Source organism: Colius striatus, chromosome 12, assembly GCF_028858725.1.
Source record: "Colius striatus isolate bColStr4 chromosome 12, bColStr4.1.hap1, whole genome shotgun sequence".
NCBI lineage: Eukaryota > Metazoa > Chordata > Aves > Coliiformes > Coliidae > Colius > Colius striatus.
This window is the reverse complement of record NC_084770.1, coordinates 22,971,589-22,989,295: the sequence shown is the minus strand read 5'-3', so window position 1 is coordinate 22,989,295 and position 17,707 is coordinate 22,971,589. Positions and strand designations below refer to the sequence as shown.

The window sequence follows — 17,707 nt, the reverse complement described above, 5'->3', positions numbered from 1 at the left end:
CTTCCATGGCTCAAGAGGATACAATACCTCTTTGTTCTTGCACAAAGGGTTCTCCCACACCACGGAGGCCCCTTCCAACAAAGGTTCTCCCTGGCACTTAGGGATGAAGGCAGAATCCCAAAGTGGCTGCATCAGCTGACACAAACATCCTGTAAGAAAACCTTCCTAAAAAACACCAGCAGTTATTTGGATGGCCCTCAAATGGTTGTTTTTTGCCTTCTCCATTACAGAGCTTTGGGAGAGTCCAGCCAAGATGATGCTTTACTGTACTGTACAAAAAAAATTTAAAAGAAAAAGGAAAAAAATCCCAAAGGACAACTCACCACACACTGTGGGTCATTGCAAATGAACATGCACTCAGGAACTTAAATATAACCGAATTTGCACCATTTCAACAGCAGCAATATACTAGAAAAAGAACATCTGTTTATGTCAGACCACAATGTAATTCAGATTATACCTGCACAACTCATTTCATACATGCAGAATAAGTCAAGTGAGAAGTACCTGTAAGCATGTAACTATGCTTAAACAGGAAAGGACTGTACCACCAAAACTGTTTTTTCAAAGTTACCAAAATCCTGAACAGATCTAGATCTGAGTTCAAAATTACTTTGTGTAGTTATTTGATAATGCAACCAATTCAGAGAGAGAGATGAAAACCACTTCAAGCTTTTCCACACTGCACTCTTCCACAAGGAAAACTCCTGCAGGTTCCACCCTGAGCCTGGCACACTCATTCCAAAAGGTAAAGCCATCAGTGCTCCACTGCCCGAATGAAGAGATGTTACTCCAGTGGGTCAAGAATCCATCTACTTTATATCTGGATAAAGTGCGTTGAGCAAAGGAGTCGGTTATGTGGTCTGCAGAAAGGCAGGAACTTGAAGGAACTGCATCTTCTATTTCAGCTGATTAACTGCCATTAAACACGTGTCAGCTGCTTTATTTTAAACTGTGAGCACTGTGTTCCATAAGAGATATCCTTCCAAGCAGAAGAACTACGATTAGTTCTACTGAACTGTACTTTACAAGAGAGTTATTCATGGAAATAAACCAAATTTGCTCAAAGAATTTTGATACAAAAGAAACCACCCTTCTATATTCCTGAGTGTATGCATGCATATACAGCTGTGTGTTTTGTGAAAGTATAAGGTATTTCCATATTCAGCAGAGGATGCATAGCTCTGCCTAGGCTGTGATACATGCTTCTTACTACAAGAGGCTTAACACCAAGAACATGACACCTGACAGACCCTGGTCTTGCCCTATGCTACAGTTTCCCTTCTTGCACAGAAACCCCCTCATGCATCAGCAAGCTGTGCAGAGATGCTCATTCCAGGGATAATGACAGCACATCACACCAGCAGCTGGAGAGTGAGCAGCACTCAAGCAAAACAGGTTCTCAGCTGTTATGGTTAGCACTAAATTATTTTAGAAAGTAGCTCCATAATGTAAATGTTTATCTGCAATGTTAAATGTGGACAGTGTACAGGTCCCAAATGTGAAGGTGTTAAGCACCCATCCATTTAGCACCAGAGGCAAACTCCCTTGAGTCCTGTTCACAGCTCTCTTGAGAGTGCTCAGACTGATTAATTGGTAGTTAAGTGAGCAGTATACAGGGTGGAGAGATTACTAATGTCACCTCTCCTCAGCTGCTCTCTCCCCTTATTTCTGAAGCCCTTCAACAGATAACAGTACTCAGTCAATCAGATACATGAATCCTTCCCGATAATAACAGCAGGGATACTGCAATTCACCAGCACTTCCCTCTGACAAAGCCCCAGCTCCAGTTTCAGCTCTCACTGCTCCACTGTCTATCAAGTGAGCATCTTTTGAAAGCATGCTTTATTAAAACACATATCCCTTTCTTCAGTACAAAATGGTGTATGGTAAAACAAACCTTATGTAAATGCTAAGGTTTGGTTTTTTTTTTTTTTTTAAAGTGCACATGCCTGGCAATTCTGTCTTCAACAGAAAGTCCAGAAAAAACTGACTGTTCAGAACACTACCACCTTTGGAAGCTTGCTTCTGTTTCACATATGTGTTAATAATAAATTTTACAGAGAAAAATAGTTCAGAGATTACTGGATGCTACAAGTGGCATAAAGGAAAAGTATAGTACAAACAAGAAATTAGAAATGAGAAGAGCAATAGAGAGTCAAGCAATGGACACACAAAATATGTGACTGGAAATAACACTGTATTAGCTCCAGATATGGCCAGAGCACACTTTTATAGCATTAGAGACATCTGCATGGGAGGGTAGGAAGACCATCTGGCTAGCACTAAGCAGGAATACACCATCCAGGGAGAAAGAAACACAGGTCCGTAATCTGTCAGTTGTGATGGTGGTGAGGGCACTCAGAATCTCTGCTGTTGCCATTGCATGCATCCAGTTCGTTTCTACTTGATACAAACAGGAAAAATAAACACCAAGTCACAGTGCAAACGCTACTTTGGATTTTCCATGGAGAATACTGAGGTAGTGCTCAAAAGCTAAGCAAATGAGCTTCACAATAGACCTATATATATTATCAGAACAGAGGTAGGTTAATTGATTTACCTTAAGTTTGTAAGTAAGCAAGGGATTCACTCACACATCTCAGGAACAGAATGAAGGCTGCCTGGACAGGATCGCTAGTATTTTTATACAGCCTCTCAGTTTGATAAAGAAACATTCCAGATCAAGCAGCAGCTTGGCAAACACACTGCAGTGAAAGTCAGAGATGAGACACTGATCCAGGAATACGCTCTCAGCAGTCCAAGGGCTCAGACCTTTGTTTTACTAATCACCACAACATACAACCAGGAAAATTTATGCTTTCACCAACCTTCTTTCCCTGAGGCATGTGTTTAAACATGCTTCAGGATTTCTCCCAGATTAGTTTATCAGTAGCCATCAAGAGGAACTTGTTTCCAGGCTTTATACATTGGGAAAAGAGCTGCTGTTTCCAGTCCATGTTTTTACATTCTAAAGAAAGTATCAACAAATCTTGCGTGAAACAATCTTCAAAGCCTTCAGGGACCAGCTGTTGCACAACATGAGTGGTATCAAAAACAGTATCCACAAAACAAAGTAGCCATCAGATGAAAAGCTTAGCCACCGCTAAGAGCTGAAAATCGAATCTGATGAGATTATAAAATCCTAATATGACAATATTTCACGGGGCATCCACCCATTTGCAGTCTTGGGCTTCTTATTTCACTAAGCCACTAACAGTTGTCCAAATATTGCTAAGCATTTAAGCTGGTCTGAAATCATGCAGATTTAGATTTAACTGTCATACACAAACCCAAGCTCTACGGGTTCCACACATCATCTGTGTAAATCTCCACTTCAACCAAATATCAACACTCACTCAAAATAACTTGCACAAATGTTGCCAGAAAATAAAAAGCCAGAATTGTCTATTTAAAGGGAAAAGGTCCCAAAAGCCTTTGGATGTGGGATACAGAAGAGGTTCCCTGAAAATTCAGATTTTTGGGGTTTTTGACATGGTATGTTGGCAATTCCCCCTTTGGAGTATTAAACACCAATCTCAGTCATATCTCATTCACCATATGAGGACAGACGTCTGTTTTGTTTAATGTTCCAAAAAGCTGCTTCTAAATTTTTGTTCATTTCACAGCAACTAAAGATCTACACGAGCAGGCCAGACACATCATTGCCATTGCCACTGCCACACCAGCCCACAGCTCTCTTCATTGACCCTTACACTACTTTGGTCCCCTGTCCCAGTACCAATGCTCTACTGGGGACACTCAGGAGACTACCCAGCTTCCCTTGGCAGTGCCAAGGTGTAAAAGCAGGCAGCAGTGGCTGCACATCTCCCTTCTGACGGCACTTCTGGTGTGTGAGGTCCAGCCTAACCCCGACTGTATCTAACGTGGATGACACTAGAGGACCAATGCCCACAACTGGGTCCACAAACCACCTTTTTGCTTCCCAAGAGAGGAATGTGTAGGCTCCACTGCACAGCACCGTACATGGTCTCTGGCCTACAAGTTGCCCAGCATCCATTCCTCACCTGCACAGCCCACCCAGGAGGCCAGTCGAGCTGTGTTAGCCTCTATAATGGACAACTTATCTGTCCTACCCACAGCTAACAAAGAGAAAATGTGGCTGTTAATTCTGAAAGAGCGTTTGTTTCAAGTCATTTTTTCTGCTCTGTCTAGGAAGTCATGAAAAGCATGTGTCAGCACAACTTGCTGCTGAGGAAGGCATTAGAAAGGGTTGAACTGACTCCCCATGGCAACAGACCCTGAAAGGGAATTAGCATTTACTGCCCATTCCTCAAGAAGCCTCCACGGAGTTTGTTTTCCTCTTATTTAAGGAATCACTTCCATGAGAGCAGCACGCTGCTGCCTCCACCACTCAGCAGGCACAGCTTCAGAAGACAACTACTCTGTACACCTCGTTCAGAATAAGTCATCTCACCAGGTATGGAACTGATTAATAGGTGTTTTCCTTGCGGAGCTCTCCAGCACCCTGCATGCCTTTCTGACACTTTCGCTCTGCACAAGTCACTAACACAAATCATTTTTTGGTTTTGCTACACAAACGTTTTCAAAATCTAGATGTTGAATGCAAGAATCTGTAGATGAAAATCTGCATTGTAGACACGGAACTCACTTCACTACATTGGCAATGCTCTTTTTTAATGTACCATCAACATATCTTCAGATTCTACTATAGCTTTGAGATATTCTCTCCAGTTTCTTCTATCAACACCACCACTCAAAGTAGGCAGAGAACACATAGCAAGCCCAGAGCTGTCAGTTCCAAGAGCCATGCACCCCAATATGAATGGTCCCAAAGTCAGAGGAACTGATTAATCTGGAAGCAATTTGTTAAATCCCACAACTCCCCGGGGAAAAAAAAAAAAAACCAAATCAATTGCCATGCTGGACATAAGAGATCTTCATCGATTCCAATGAATTACACTGCTGAATGTGGCTGAGAAAATAAACTCCACACCACTCAGTCCAGTGGTGCTGATGACTAGGGCTAACTATTGAGTGTCAGCAAAAGGAGACCACCAGTCTCCCAGCAAGGGATCCAGCATTGCTTCTACCTGATGCTCTGGCCAGCACTGCTTCACCGTGTGCATCTGCCTGGAGTGTGTAACGTAAAAGGCAAGCAAAGGGAGCAGATGTTCTCATAGAGATTCAACACAGAAATTCACTGAAGAGTCAATAACAGCACATCTTTAACACCTTCTGAAAATACCTGGCACAGACTTTAGACCTTTCTCAACAGCAAAATGATGCTTAAAGACAGAAAGACACGATAATGAACATGAAGTGTAAGCTTACTCTGCTCTTACCTATCATGATTTCAATAAAATAATCATTCACTTTCTAGAAATGAAAATAAACGTTTCTCTCCTATAAGTCATTCCACAGCTTTAAGGCAGACCTTTTCCTCCTCATCAGATAAGCAGAAACATACCCTGGTGAAAGCAGGCGGTAGGCAGCATACCAGATCATGCCTGAGGGCATCCATCTCTTGCTAGGAGTAAATATTTAATAATGTGCCCACATCACTTTCAGACACATTGTTAATGTCCAAGACTCGATTCCTTGTAATGGGCAACACTGCCATTTCAGTAGCTGAAGCAGCTATTTCTGAAATTACAGCTGTTGCTCTAACCTATGAGTGCTTGCATGATGCTCTGCTGTAGCACAGAATAATTCAAACAATGTGCAAAAGTAGGATGATAAAAATGAGATGCCTGGGAAAGACTTGTGTCAACAGTCAGCCACGAGCATGGATAATAAACATCTTGTATGGCATTTGGCTGCTTACTGATTGACTTGGAAACCCCCAAGGAGCAGACATTTCATACCATAAAACCCTTTGCATTTGTCATCATGAGACAGTTGGTAATTGCCAGTATTATTCCATGTTTACTAGTGGGGACACTACCAACCAATGTGTCAATAACTCCCATCTCGAACTAAGACCAAGCAAAAAGCACAGGAAATACATTGGCATGAGACTCAGCAATGCCCACCTCGGGCACGCAGTTACAGTCCCTCCATCTCAGCAACATGCTCGGTCACGCTTGGTGTGCACAGGTACGTCAACCTTGTGTCACTTCCAATAAATCAAGCCTGTAATGGAGCATGGATTGCTTTACACAACAGCTTGTCTCCACTTGAAACATCTTGCAAGCAAACTTGAGTTATTTCAAGTTGAAGAAATTGACACAGACGTTTCTGCCTGAGAATGACACACTGCTTTAGGGCACGTGGCCAAATGCCCTTGAAGCAGTTACACACATTGCTCACCACTGGATCTGAACCTCTGGAGGAGCACACGCTGCATCTCCGGCATCATGTCCCTGGATTTTTGTAGTACTGCAACAGGTGGTGGCTTCCAAACTGCTGTCAGCAGCTCTGCTCACCTCCTTCCTTCCACTCCTTGGCACTCCCACTGCCCTCGCAAGACCCTTCTAAGTGTGTATCTGCCGTAGCAGGTATTTCCCCACCTTCTGGATCTCCCAACCTGCCTTTCCATCTCTTAAATGCATGCTCCACATCACTCAGCTACCCAAATACAACTAGACAGGGCTTCTGTAACGTCAGATGACCAGCAAAAGGCTTGGTAAGTCAGGAAAGCAGAGGGCAAGCTCAGATCTCTGGGGTAATGACAATACCCGTGATGTTCATGGAGACTGGCATAAGAAAGCCACCTTTGCTGCAGAAAACAACTCCAGTTTCCTAGAGCACTAATAAAAGTTTCTGTAAGACCCTACATGGCAGTCTTATCTCTGAAGACAGTACAGGAAGTCTGAAACAGACCTGGAAACAGACCTGGAAACAGACCTGGAAACAGACCTGGAAACAGACCTGGAAACAGACCTGGAAACAGACCTGGAAACAGACCTGGAAACAGACCTCTGCTTTCATCATTTGGTTTGTTGCATTTTTTTAATACTCTGACTTCTTTGGGGGAAAACCCAAAGCAAATAAAAAACAAACATCCAACCACCACATCACTCTGTATAGCTGTGGCCCCGGCTTTGCCATCTAGATTATCAGTATAAATGGAATTAGATCCTGGGTGACACTTTAAAAAAAAAAAAAGAGGCTTTTCATTCAGATTTCCTTAAAGGACCAGCACTCTATTAACATATCCCTTTGCAGAGCAACAGAAATACACTGCTTCAGAATTAAAGTCTTTCCCGGGAATAAGGAAAAACTAAACACTGAACAGAGAAATAATTTTCATTGTGTTTATCATAAAACTGTTTTACTGCCACGGGTATCTCTGGACAGTGTTTTAAATTACAGACTGACTCATGCAAAACTGGGATCTGTTGCTAGCGGGTGGCCTCTCCTTTGCTTTTATGGAGTGAAAATTTTACTCTCCTTTACAAACACTGATGATTTTGATCAAAGTCATCTTGGGACGACACCGGCCTCAAAGGGTGAAAGGACAGAAGAATTAAATCAATTCCCTAGGCAACCTCCCCAGCAGAGCCAGTATTGTTAAAATAATGAGTGGTGCACCACTTGATCCAAACCCACCAGCTGATCCCCAATTTTACAGACAATAGGTAGCATAAAATCAGAAAGCATCAGCAACCAGGCAGGTCATTTTTCACAAATCATGCATCTTCAACTGATAAAGCCCACAAGTATTTTTTCATCTAGAAAAGGATCCTTCAGAGCTTTGGGTTTTTTAAGGAGAAAAAAGAAAAGGCAGTGTTCTCAAACTTATTCCAGGGAGCTACTGCTTAAAGAAATGGGAAGATTTTTTTTCACAATGTGCATGAATTCAGCTCTCTCTCACCTCCCCAAAAGTCTGCATTTTCTCTCCAGATACCAGGTTATCTTGAACTTCAGAGTCTCACTGCAGGGCTGAACCCTGTCTATCTTTTCACCAACATTTTATGCAGGTATTCTTTCACATTTCAGAACAACAGACATATCAAGTTTTCCTTCCCCTCCTCTAAGTTTTGTAACACATGGGCCAGAAGTCCCAAGGACAAGTAAATCAGGAGAGTCTACTGAAAACAGGCAAACACTGTGCTTTATAACTCAGGAGTTAAAGCACACTTTAAACAAAGAGCCTATGACTAGTTCATCAGATAAGGCTTACATCTTTCTCCCTGGCATTTAATAACACTTCTCAAAACACTTTTGGTCAGCTAGAGTTGAAGTTCTCAGAATTAAACAGATACTTAATCAAAGAAAAAATATGCAGAGAGTATAATTCCTAGTTTGTACTCTTTTTTTATGGTTTATGTAGTAGGTCATCAGCCCTCACACAAGGTATTTTTAGGAAGGTATTAATACAGCAAGATGCTTGACTCTTCTCAACTTCCACCTATTTCAGCAACCGACAGAGTCAGGACCAAATGTGTACCATAAGCTTTGCACTCCACAACACTTCTGGCCATGTCCTCCACTCCACTTCGTGAGGTCAGGATTTTACGTTAAGTCTCATTTAACAATGGTCTGGCTTTAGACTGAGGCATACCAAGCAGCTGCAGATTTCTCTGGTTGGAGCTCATCACCGAACCGGGTGTTGCAACTGTTCTGACACAACCTTAAAGCAAAGCTTCCCGCGCGACATGGATCTCTCTTCTCCCCATGACAGAGGAGAAAGAGCCCAAAAGACGACTGGAAGTTTATCCGGCATGATTCATTATTTAACCAACAGAACAAATACGGGCAACGCAACGGCTGGAGCGGCTCCTTGTGCCTCGGGCCGACACCAGCTGCGCCTCGGAGGAGCCCACAGTACCAGCTGCCAAGCGGGCTCTGGCTTTTCACTCCCCTGTTCCCGTGCTCCCCAGGATGGCCCCAGCAGGGTCCGCCGCGCCTCTGGGAGCCCCAAGGACAGGACAACATTTCATACGAGGAAAAAAGCCAAAAAGTTAGACCTTATAAACCCTCGTCTTAACCTTTGTCTGAAAACACCGGGAAAACCCAGTATTAACACCCCAAGCGGAGGTTCCCAGAGGGGGAGGCAGCCCGCGCGCCGCCGGGGGCATCCCCGTCCCGCCGCCGTCCGGGCCGCGCCGCAGCCTCAGGTGCCGGGGGCTCGGGGCGTCCCGGCAGGACCGCGGCCCGCCCGCGGCCCGTTCCATCCCCGCCCGCACTCACCGCGGGACGCCAGGTTCGGCTCCCTCGCATCCACCGCCGCCACAACCTGCTCTCCCGTTCAAACGCACGGCGCTGCCGCCCGCCCCGCCCCGCCCCGCGGCGCGGAGCGCAGGGGAAACCCGGAGCGGCACCATGCTCGGAACGGAGCGCGCTCCCGCCCGCCAGCGGAGTGGCGGCGGCGGCGAAGGCCGGCGATCCAGCCCCGGTGTTGCTGCGGCCCCGAGCCCGCTCCCATTCAACCTGCTCCATTGTGTCCGCCCGAGCCGGAGGGGAACCGTGCCGCCCCTCCGCGCTACACGGGCCGCTCCCGCCCTCAGCCTCCCGGCGGCCGCGGGGCGAAAGCCCCTTCACCTCACCTCCCCCCCCCAAGCGAGGGTGTTCTCATGGTGGGACTCACCGAGCTCCCCGAGCCAAGACGGAGGCAGCAGCGTGGGCTGAGGCGAGTCGCGGTCCTGCGCGAACTGAGGGAGCGAAGCAGCCCCTCGGGGCGGCCCCTCAGGTTCACCTTCGCCCTGCCGGCGGCGGGTGCCATGGAGACGCGCAGGACGGCCCTGCCGCTTCAAGCGCCGCGGGACGGCGGCAACTGCCATAACCGCCGCCGCACCTGCCGCGGAGCGACACGGCCGCCCCACGGCCCCGCGGAGGGATCCGCGCCCTCACAGCCTTGAGGAGGGACCCCCGCATCGGTCCCCTCACAGCCTTGAGGAGGGACCCCCGCATCGGTCCCCTCACAGCCTCGAGGAGAGACCCCCGCATCGGTCCCCTCACAGCCTTGAGGAGGGACCCCCGCATCGGTCCCCTCACAGCTTCGAGGAGAGACCCGCGCCCCTCACAGCCTCGAGCAAGGACCCGCGCATCCGTCCCCTCACAGCTCCCTGGAGGAAAATCGTCGTCTTTGACTTCTTAATTACTTTTTATTTTCCTCCCCTCCCCTTTAAAAATCCGTGATGAAGTGCGAGGGATGTTCACCTGCTCACGGAACCCAGCGGCAGGGAAGCCGGTACTTACAGAGCTCTGCTTTCCCTGACACACGGTGTGTAGCGACGGCCACCGAGGGTCCTGGCGTGAGGGAACGCGCCTCGCTGCTGCAGGAGGTGAAGTCTAAAACTGCTTTCAAATTTATAACTTCTTTATTTCAGACAGTCCCGTGTTAAGTCTACAACCGCTTTCAGAGCTAACTTTTAACGTCAGATCGCCCCGTGGGTGCCTGAGGAGCATTGTAGAGAGAACCATCAGGTGTGAGCTCTGAGACCAGAAGGGCGGGAATGTCGCAGTGACCCAGAGCCGTAACCTGAGGACGGTGACCCCGTCTCTCCCGTCCCCCATGGCTGCGCTGAGGCCTCATTGCTTTGTTAGCCTGTCAGGAAAGGACCCTAACAGCACCGTGCCCACTGCTGTCGGGTGGGCTCCGAGGAAGGCCGGTAATGTTTATGACAACCATTTGCTTTACATGCCACACCAGCAATAAAAAGCCAGTGTGCAACCCTGAAGATATTTTTCTTAGTGGGCCATTTGGAGGCATCTCCTTTCGCTCCCTATGGTCTTTTCAAGATGTGTTGCTCACAGCATATTCAGAGTTGCAGGGGTAAAGGAGAAAGAGCTAAACAGTTTAATTTTTGTTCTTAATCACACAAGTACTGCATCTTCTGCTTGGAAATAACTCTGACGTGCATTGCTGCTGCAGCTAAAGGAATTGGATAGTGCTCCTCAGAAGCAGCGTGGGGGTGTTTTTATATAATAAAGTGCTGCTTTTTTCTTCCCCCCACCCCCCGACCTCCCAGCCAGTTTCTCAGAGTTCCTCAGAGCTATTTGTTTCTACTCCTGTTGCCGGTTTTTCAATAGATGGGCCTCCCACGGAGACAAGATCTGCAACCTCTCAAACCTTGCCCAGATGGAAAGCACAGCTTTGAACTGAGTTGTGCCTTTTTGAGGGGGGGGAGGGTGTGTTGTTAGTTTTTTTAAACAGATAAGCCCTGGGTGATAAGGAAAACAGCATTAACAAACAATTAAGGGAGAAATCAGTTGTCACTGCAATCCCAGATCCTGCACCACTTGGTTACTCTCTGTGAGACTAGTGTTGTCTCTTGCAGTACTGGTGCTTTATATGAAGCTGTTTGTATTCTAAGAGGATATAGTAAGAGCACATCACCAAAACTCTGTGTCTTGTGCAACAAATAGGAAAAGAGATGGGAGGCCTGAATTCAAAGATTTATATATCCCTTTCCGTAGTTCCTTCTGAAATTGTTAGACTATCCCATGGCCACCAGTACAGGGAAGGGAACTTAAAATTGCTTCAGACTAAGGAGAAGCTTCCTCTATGTAAAACAGCTATACTGACACCTTTTAAAAAACCTGCAAAGACGGCAACCTAACAAAGGATACAGTGTTTTGATGTAATTTAGAACAATATATAGGGCTTATCTGAACTTTTTACCAAGGTTAGAAAGGGTTAAGAGGCAAGACTTAGAGGGAAGAAACTTTGTTCATATTCACTCACACCTCCCCTCTGCTTGCTGGAAATGTAGCTTGTGGTTTCCTGAGATTTTCCTCTCATCTTCACAGTGGATTTTTGTGATAAATGCTCCTGTGACTCATTTACAAAATACAAGTGCAAAGTCCAGGTAGAATGATATTTAATTATTACAGCCAAAAAACCCATAATAACTGTTCAATTATGCTCAGTTTGGAAAAGCTTTTCTTCCTGGCTAGATGGAGGAACAGCTATAATCACGCAGGGGTACTGCATTATTGCTGAGGCTGAATTTGTAGTTCGGGGTTAAAAGTCAACTCTGAGGTTTGCTTCCTGCCTATCTCTATGACTAGCTGCACACTGTGCTTTGTAAAAACCAGCCCTACCCCTGAGGGGACTCAGGAACAAAAGCAGTAAAGAAGCACTAACATCTATTCTTACCCCAGGAAAAGCTGGTTTAGGATCTTGGGATTCACAATTTTCCCATTAAGACAGCAGAGAAAATGACAGAACAACTAATGGTCACACAAACTGTACTCAGTTACCAGTTTTTTTTGTACCACACTCTTCTGTCTGGTGTTTGACTGGCAAGGAATCACACAGAAAGAAAGAAAACTTGTAAACTACTTTAAATAAATACTGGGACTGGGGGAGATTAAACAAAAATCAAGTGCTTGGTATATAAAACATGTAACAATGAACATAGGAAATTAAAGCTTTATTCTGAAAATATTTACAAAACAAACAGTAAGACACCTCCAGACACTTAACACGTGTTTCAAACATACAAACAAGCATTTAAGCTCTTAGCACAGCACAGTCCACCTCATCAATCTTCCTGTTACCAGATATTTACAGCAGAAAAAACAGCTTAAATTTTGCCTCTTCAAGCAAATGTTGTCTTACAAAAAGTAAGACTGCTGACACATTAATTTATACTCTTTGATATACCAAGGGGATTTTTCCCAATGAAGTTTAGTGGTTATCACCTTAACACCTTTTTAAGGTCAGCTGTTAACAAATTACCCATTATTGAAGATGACAGATTTTTAAACCATAAATCATACAAGAAGTAGTGCAAGAACAGAATTCAACCTGTCGTGTGAACACATACCACCAGCTTTGTAAAGGTCTGAAATGGCATTTTTGAACCAGTGTGGGCTGCACTGATATGTGAGATGCATTCAAGGCCAAACACTGTGAACCAACACTCTGCACCTCTTAAAAACTGGGTGCCAGCTGCTTTCCTCAATTGGTTACCACAGCTGTGCCAGCACACAGCAGGTGGAAAACCAGACAAGCAGTTCAGGGCATTACTGTGGAGAAGCTTAGCTTCAGAAGACTTTAATTTGTGGCTGCATACTACTATTAAAGATCAATCCTACATGGATTATAACATGGCATTAGGACACTTCATGTGGTTTCTGTTCAAGATAGCGACCTTCAAACTTATGGCACTGTTTTCTTAGCATTAATTTCTCCTTTACATAAAACAGATACCATAGGTAACTGGCATCCTTCCAGGCAAGGCTCCCTTTTTCCCGTTAAACAGAGCTTCTTAACCAGCTTGCAAACCGTTTCAATGTCTGTACAAATTTATTGCTACTTATCCTATCTTGAATTCTTTCAGAGTAACTTTCTGCTTTCCATATCCCTTTTCTTTTCTTCAAGGCCTTGAATTCTGCTCGGAGGAGTCTTTTGTGGAGTTTCCAGTACAGGTGGGACTCGTGATGCAGCCCCTCAATATGGACCGTTCGGCCAAGCCCTTGTCTCAAGATTTCTTCGTTTATGCACACACTGAGAAATCGACCCTATCAAAAGGCACAGCAAGTATGGTAGTCACTCTTAAAACAGTTTAATTTTTTGTGTGAACTCCCTCTGAGAGACAGGCTTTACTTCTGGCTACAGTCTGTCAGAAAGAGTTAAAAGAGGAATCCACCTGACTGTTAAAACCTAATACAAGGCATTTGAGTCAACCTTTTACAGACTGCACAGGAGGCTCATAAGAATTACAGGATACAGCCCAGCGAGCTCTGACTAAAGAAACACACTCCTATCACCAAGTGGTCTGCAGAAATGCTGGCCTTGAAATCAGATTTACAAATGCAACATTTAAAATGCATATGAGGGTAAATAAATTATTAATCACATTGCTTAGGTGTGCCGAGGTAAGTGAATTGCATAACCAGTCAACCCACAACTGCAAGGTAAAAGTCAACTTTTGTCACTACATTTACCTTATTTACCAAAACGAGGCACTCGAGTGCCATGTCCTCCCTTCCCAGAAGCTGGAACCATATCATTTGGTTGGGTTTCAGCTCTCGCTGCAGCCAGGCCATGCCGCTTGGAGCCAGCTCCACACCCGCAAGCCTCACCCGCAGAAGACCTTTTGATTGCCCTGGTTGTGGAAAGAGAATGCAGCAAAGGAAATGTCCCTGCTTCCCACAGACCCTCAGCTCTTCCTAACAGTTTATTCCCATGGACTTAAAAAAAGTAATCCCCATTAGTTCCCCAAAGCACTACTTAGTGGAACATACGAATTTGATCTCATCTCCTTCAGTATAAAGTTTTCATTCAAGATTAAGTGGTTTAAGTCAATTTATTTTGCATAAAAACAGACAGAAGCTCTCCTTTCAAGTAACTATCACTTGAGGAGGGGACAGAGCCAGCAGGCAGGAGACATTACCCTGCAGGTGTGTGGCTCACTTGCCTGAGGGACATCTCCCTTGTTGGTAAACGCACCTGCCAGACCTGTGCCCTAAAGAAAAGTGTAATCCCAACAGTCTTTTTGCCAGGAAGAAGAGCTATGCAAGCAAATGAAATGCCCCTCTGACAGCTTTTGCTGCCAGAAAAATATCGCAATAATGATGCTAATATGCTAATAATTTGCATTATTGCTAATAATGCAAATATTGGATCTGGAAGCTCTTTTTACAGGTCTCCTTGCAGTCTTTTATTCCCCAGTTTCCCAACTATAAAGCAGAGAAAGACCAAGAGGCAGAGCTAGAATTGTACCTCAACACTTCCTCTCCAGCTCACCCCTACCCTTTCTCTGTGGAGCCCCAGGAACAGCAACATTTCATTGTTCTTCACCTTCTTTTACTCACATTTTCTCTGGAATGATGTAAGGAAAGGAACACTGATGGGAATGTGTTCAACTTCCAGCCCTTCCTCAGTGATGTGATGTAGCTTCCCTCGCAATTTCACATTCTTCTCTACAAACTCCTTAGGTATATCCAAAGCTCTTGTAAACTTTGTTGTCTATGGATGGAGAGAAGAGCAACACTTGCAACCACATTAAATCCAACTGCTTAAAATAGTTTGGCAAATTACAGATCTCATGGACATGTGTATACGTCTCTGTTCAGTGGTAATGAGCTGTGGAAACCATTATGTGCCAGCCTTTCCAGACACAGAGGGATGTCCCGTTCCACAGGCCTTGCAGTATTTTGTGAGCACAAAAGCAAGGTTTAGAGAAAGAAGAGAAACTGTGGTTGAGCTGTCGGTGCAACGCTGGTGCATGCAAGTGCACTAGAGATTTAGGTGACTGTTTACAGATATTCAGAAAGCATTCTGTCCGTGGAACTGCGGAGGAAAGCTGTGGCGGAACCCAGATAGAGACACTAGAGGTAGGAGGCAGTTTGCTTTGCACGCGTGGGGCGAGGAAGCGCGCACACGCGGTACCGCGGGCGGCCGCAGCCGCGATGCGCAACCGCCTTCTAGGGGGAAACGCAACCGGGGCGCGGCCGGGTGTCGGTTCCGGCCGTGGCGATGCCGCCTGGGAGCGGACGCGCGGGCCGCCGCCGGGCCCAGCTGCGCCTCCTGCCGCCCCGCCGCCTCCCGCCCGGCCCCGGGCGCCCCGCGGAGCCGCCGGCCGCTCACTCACCACACGCAGGCTGCGGGCCAGCACCAGCACCCCGGCCACCGCCATCCCGGCGCTCAGGCCCTGCGGGCAGAGGACAGCGGGGCTCAGCCGCGCCGCGCACCTCCGGCCCCTCACCCGCTCCCCCGCGGCCCCGTTACCCGCAGGAGGCCGAGGTGCGCGTCGGCCCACTCGGAGAGGCGGGACAGGCCGTGCTCCGCGCCGCTGCGCCGCTCCGCCATGGCCACCCAGCACCGGCCCCCGAGCGCCGTAACGCTGCCACGCTGGGGCGGCCACACAACACGGCTGTCGGCGCCGGGCTCAGGCTGCTTCCCGTGTAAAGCGCGGCGGTGCGGGCCCGCCGTCCAGCTGGGGTACACCTCCTCTGCGCCTGTGCCGTGTGCTGCCAGGCGGCACTATCTTCAGAGAAAAAACAACTTGGGAACGTTCCTCTATTCACCAACGTTGTTTATTCATTTCCCTGCTTTAGTTCAAAAGTAACCACTATTCAGAATTCATTAGCAAATAGCTCAAACCTGCTTCCCTCAGCTGAACAAAATGCTCATGTGTGATGTGCACTTACATAGTCTTTAAAGAAATACATACATTGTAAAAAAAATAACGATGTAAACCCGGATTTCTGTTGACATAAACACTTCAGTTCAACCCAGGTCTGGGTTTCCACGTGAGAATGTAGGATACCAATAGTGCTCACAGCTCAGGGTTGCAGGAAAAGCACCAGTGTAGTTGGGAATTCATAATCCAAGGCAGCAAAACCCATCCTTGAACCAAAATGTTTCATCTAAGGTTAAACTAATATAATTCTTAAATTACTGGCTATGAGGTAAGTTGGACAAGTAAACATTATGCCTGTAAATTGTTTCAAAGAAAGCAGTATAGTTGTTTGTTGTACTTTATTTACTAAGTGTGAACATTTTAGGATGGAGTAATAAATACAGCAATAGTGCAAAATCGTGTTTGTATGTTTGGTAAAATGCTAAATAAATCTCCCTTGTCTCACGAGGGTGCAGGGGGTCAAGAGTCAGGCAATATTGCTGCCTGCTAAAACTCTGTGTGCTGCTGTGGGGAGATGCTCTGCTTTCCCGCAGGACTTGGTGACAGAACTCTTCCCTATTAGATCAAAAATCATCTGAAGGGGAGGGCTGCTCTCTGCCTCTCCTCCCCAGGTCCTGCTGCACCAACCCTTCATGCCATTCATGACAGGTCTCCCCTGGGACCTGTCTCGCTTCCCAGTGATCCTGCTCAGGAATGTAAACCAGGACAAACACTTCACCTACAAAAATCCAATTTCTGCCATTTCCCTTTTGCCTGAGAACACACTTTTGCCTCCATCCAGGACCACTCATGACTCAGGGATCTGGTGCCCTTCACCTTCTGCAGGTCTCATTTTAATAACTGACTCACATGAAGAGCTGGGTTTACTCTTGCTTTGTCTTTTTAAATAATTTCTTGGGGTTTATTTGCTTTATGTTAGAGATGGTTGAGAGAAAAAAAGTAGCATGACCAAAACGTTAGTGGTTCTTTTCAGCAACCTGCTAATGAGCTGCTCTAGCAGTAACACTACCACTGGCAGTATTACTACCACTTTGGAGTTTATGTCTAACTTTGACCCTGTGTAGACCATCTAATGCACTGCTAAGCGATTCCCAAACTATCTTTATTAATAAACAAGGTTCACTGACTCCTTCAGAGACAGTGAAACAAAACTGCAGAGCAAAAGCCATCTCTAAAACACCTATGAACTTATTTTCCCCTATTCTGCAATTGAGAAGTTTTCCCTCAATATCAGGAAAGTTACAAAACCCACCTTTCTAGGCCTGGACAAGACACAGTTGAGGTAGGTGGCCCCTTGTTGCAGTCACAGCAGAGAGATGAAGGGCCTCAGCCAGAGTTAACCCAGCAGAGCCGATCTGTCTGGGACTGAAAGATGCATCCACCTTTGAGTACAGATCTCTCCTATATTCTTTTTGTGCTTATGCAAAGGTGAAATTGGAAGACTTTTAGCTTGAGGAGTGAAAACAATGTGATTTTATATACCTTGACTGTTTTTGCTGTACTTACAGCATCACACAATCATTTAGGTTGGAAAAGACCTTTAAGGTCATTGAGTCTAACTGTTAAACAAATGGAGAGAGAAGAGCAGATGACAGTCAGGGGAGTTGCACAGCTTAGGGTCTGGCCTTCCACCAACAGTTAAAACTGTCACCAAGAAGGGAGAGGGGAAGGGGCAGAGG

The 17,707-nt window shown here is 46.0% G+C and overlaps 1 protein-coding gene across 1 annotated transcript; it reads right to left on the bottom strand.

Moving 5' to 3' along the window:
* Nucleotides 1-12,312: 12,312 nt before the first annotated feature.
* On the bottom strand, nt 12,313-15,840 carry C12H3orf33 (chromosome 12 C3orf33 homolog). Its single transcript, XM_062005523.1, has 5 exons — nt 15,614-15,840; nt 15,477-15,536; nt 14,698-14,851; nt 13,828-13,988; nt 12,313-13,401 (listed from the first exon to the last, which is right to left on the bottom strand). Exons 1-5 carry the CDS (start codon nt 15,692-15,694, stop codon nt 13,135-13,137), a joined length of 723 nt encoding a protein of 240 aa, XP_061861507.1. The 5' UTR covers nt 15,695-15,840; the 3' UTR covers nt 12,313-13,134.
* Between the last annotated feature and the right edge of the window lie 1,867 nt (nt 15,841-17,707).

Bases quoted from the DNA above. Each gene is read 5' to 3' on its own strand.
- C12H3orf33 (XM_062005523.1), bottom strand. From the start codon at position 15,694: ATGGCGGAGCGGCGCAGCGGCGCGGAGCACGGCCTGTCCCGCCTCTCC. The intron at 13,989-14,697 runs GTGAGTAAAAGA...TTCCACAACCAG, and splicing joins TACATCATTCCAGAGAAAAT to GGCAATCAAAAGGTCTTCTG. The intron at 13,402-13,827 runs GTAAATGTAGTG...GCCTTTTGATAG, and splicing joins GCCTCGTTTTGGTAAATAAG to GGTCGATTTCTCAGTGTGTG.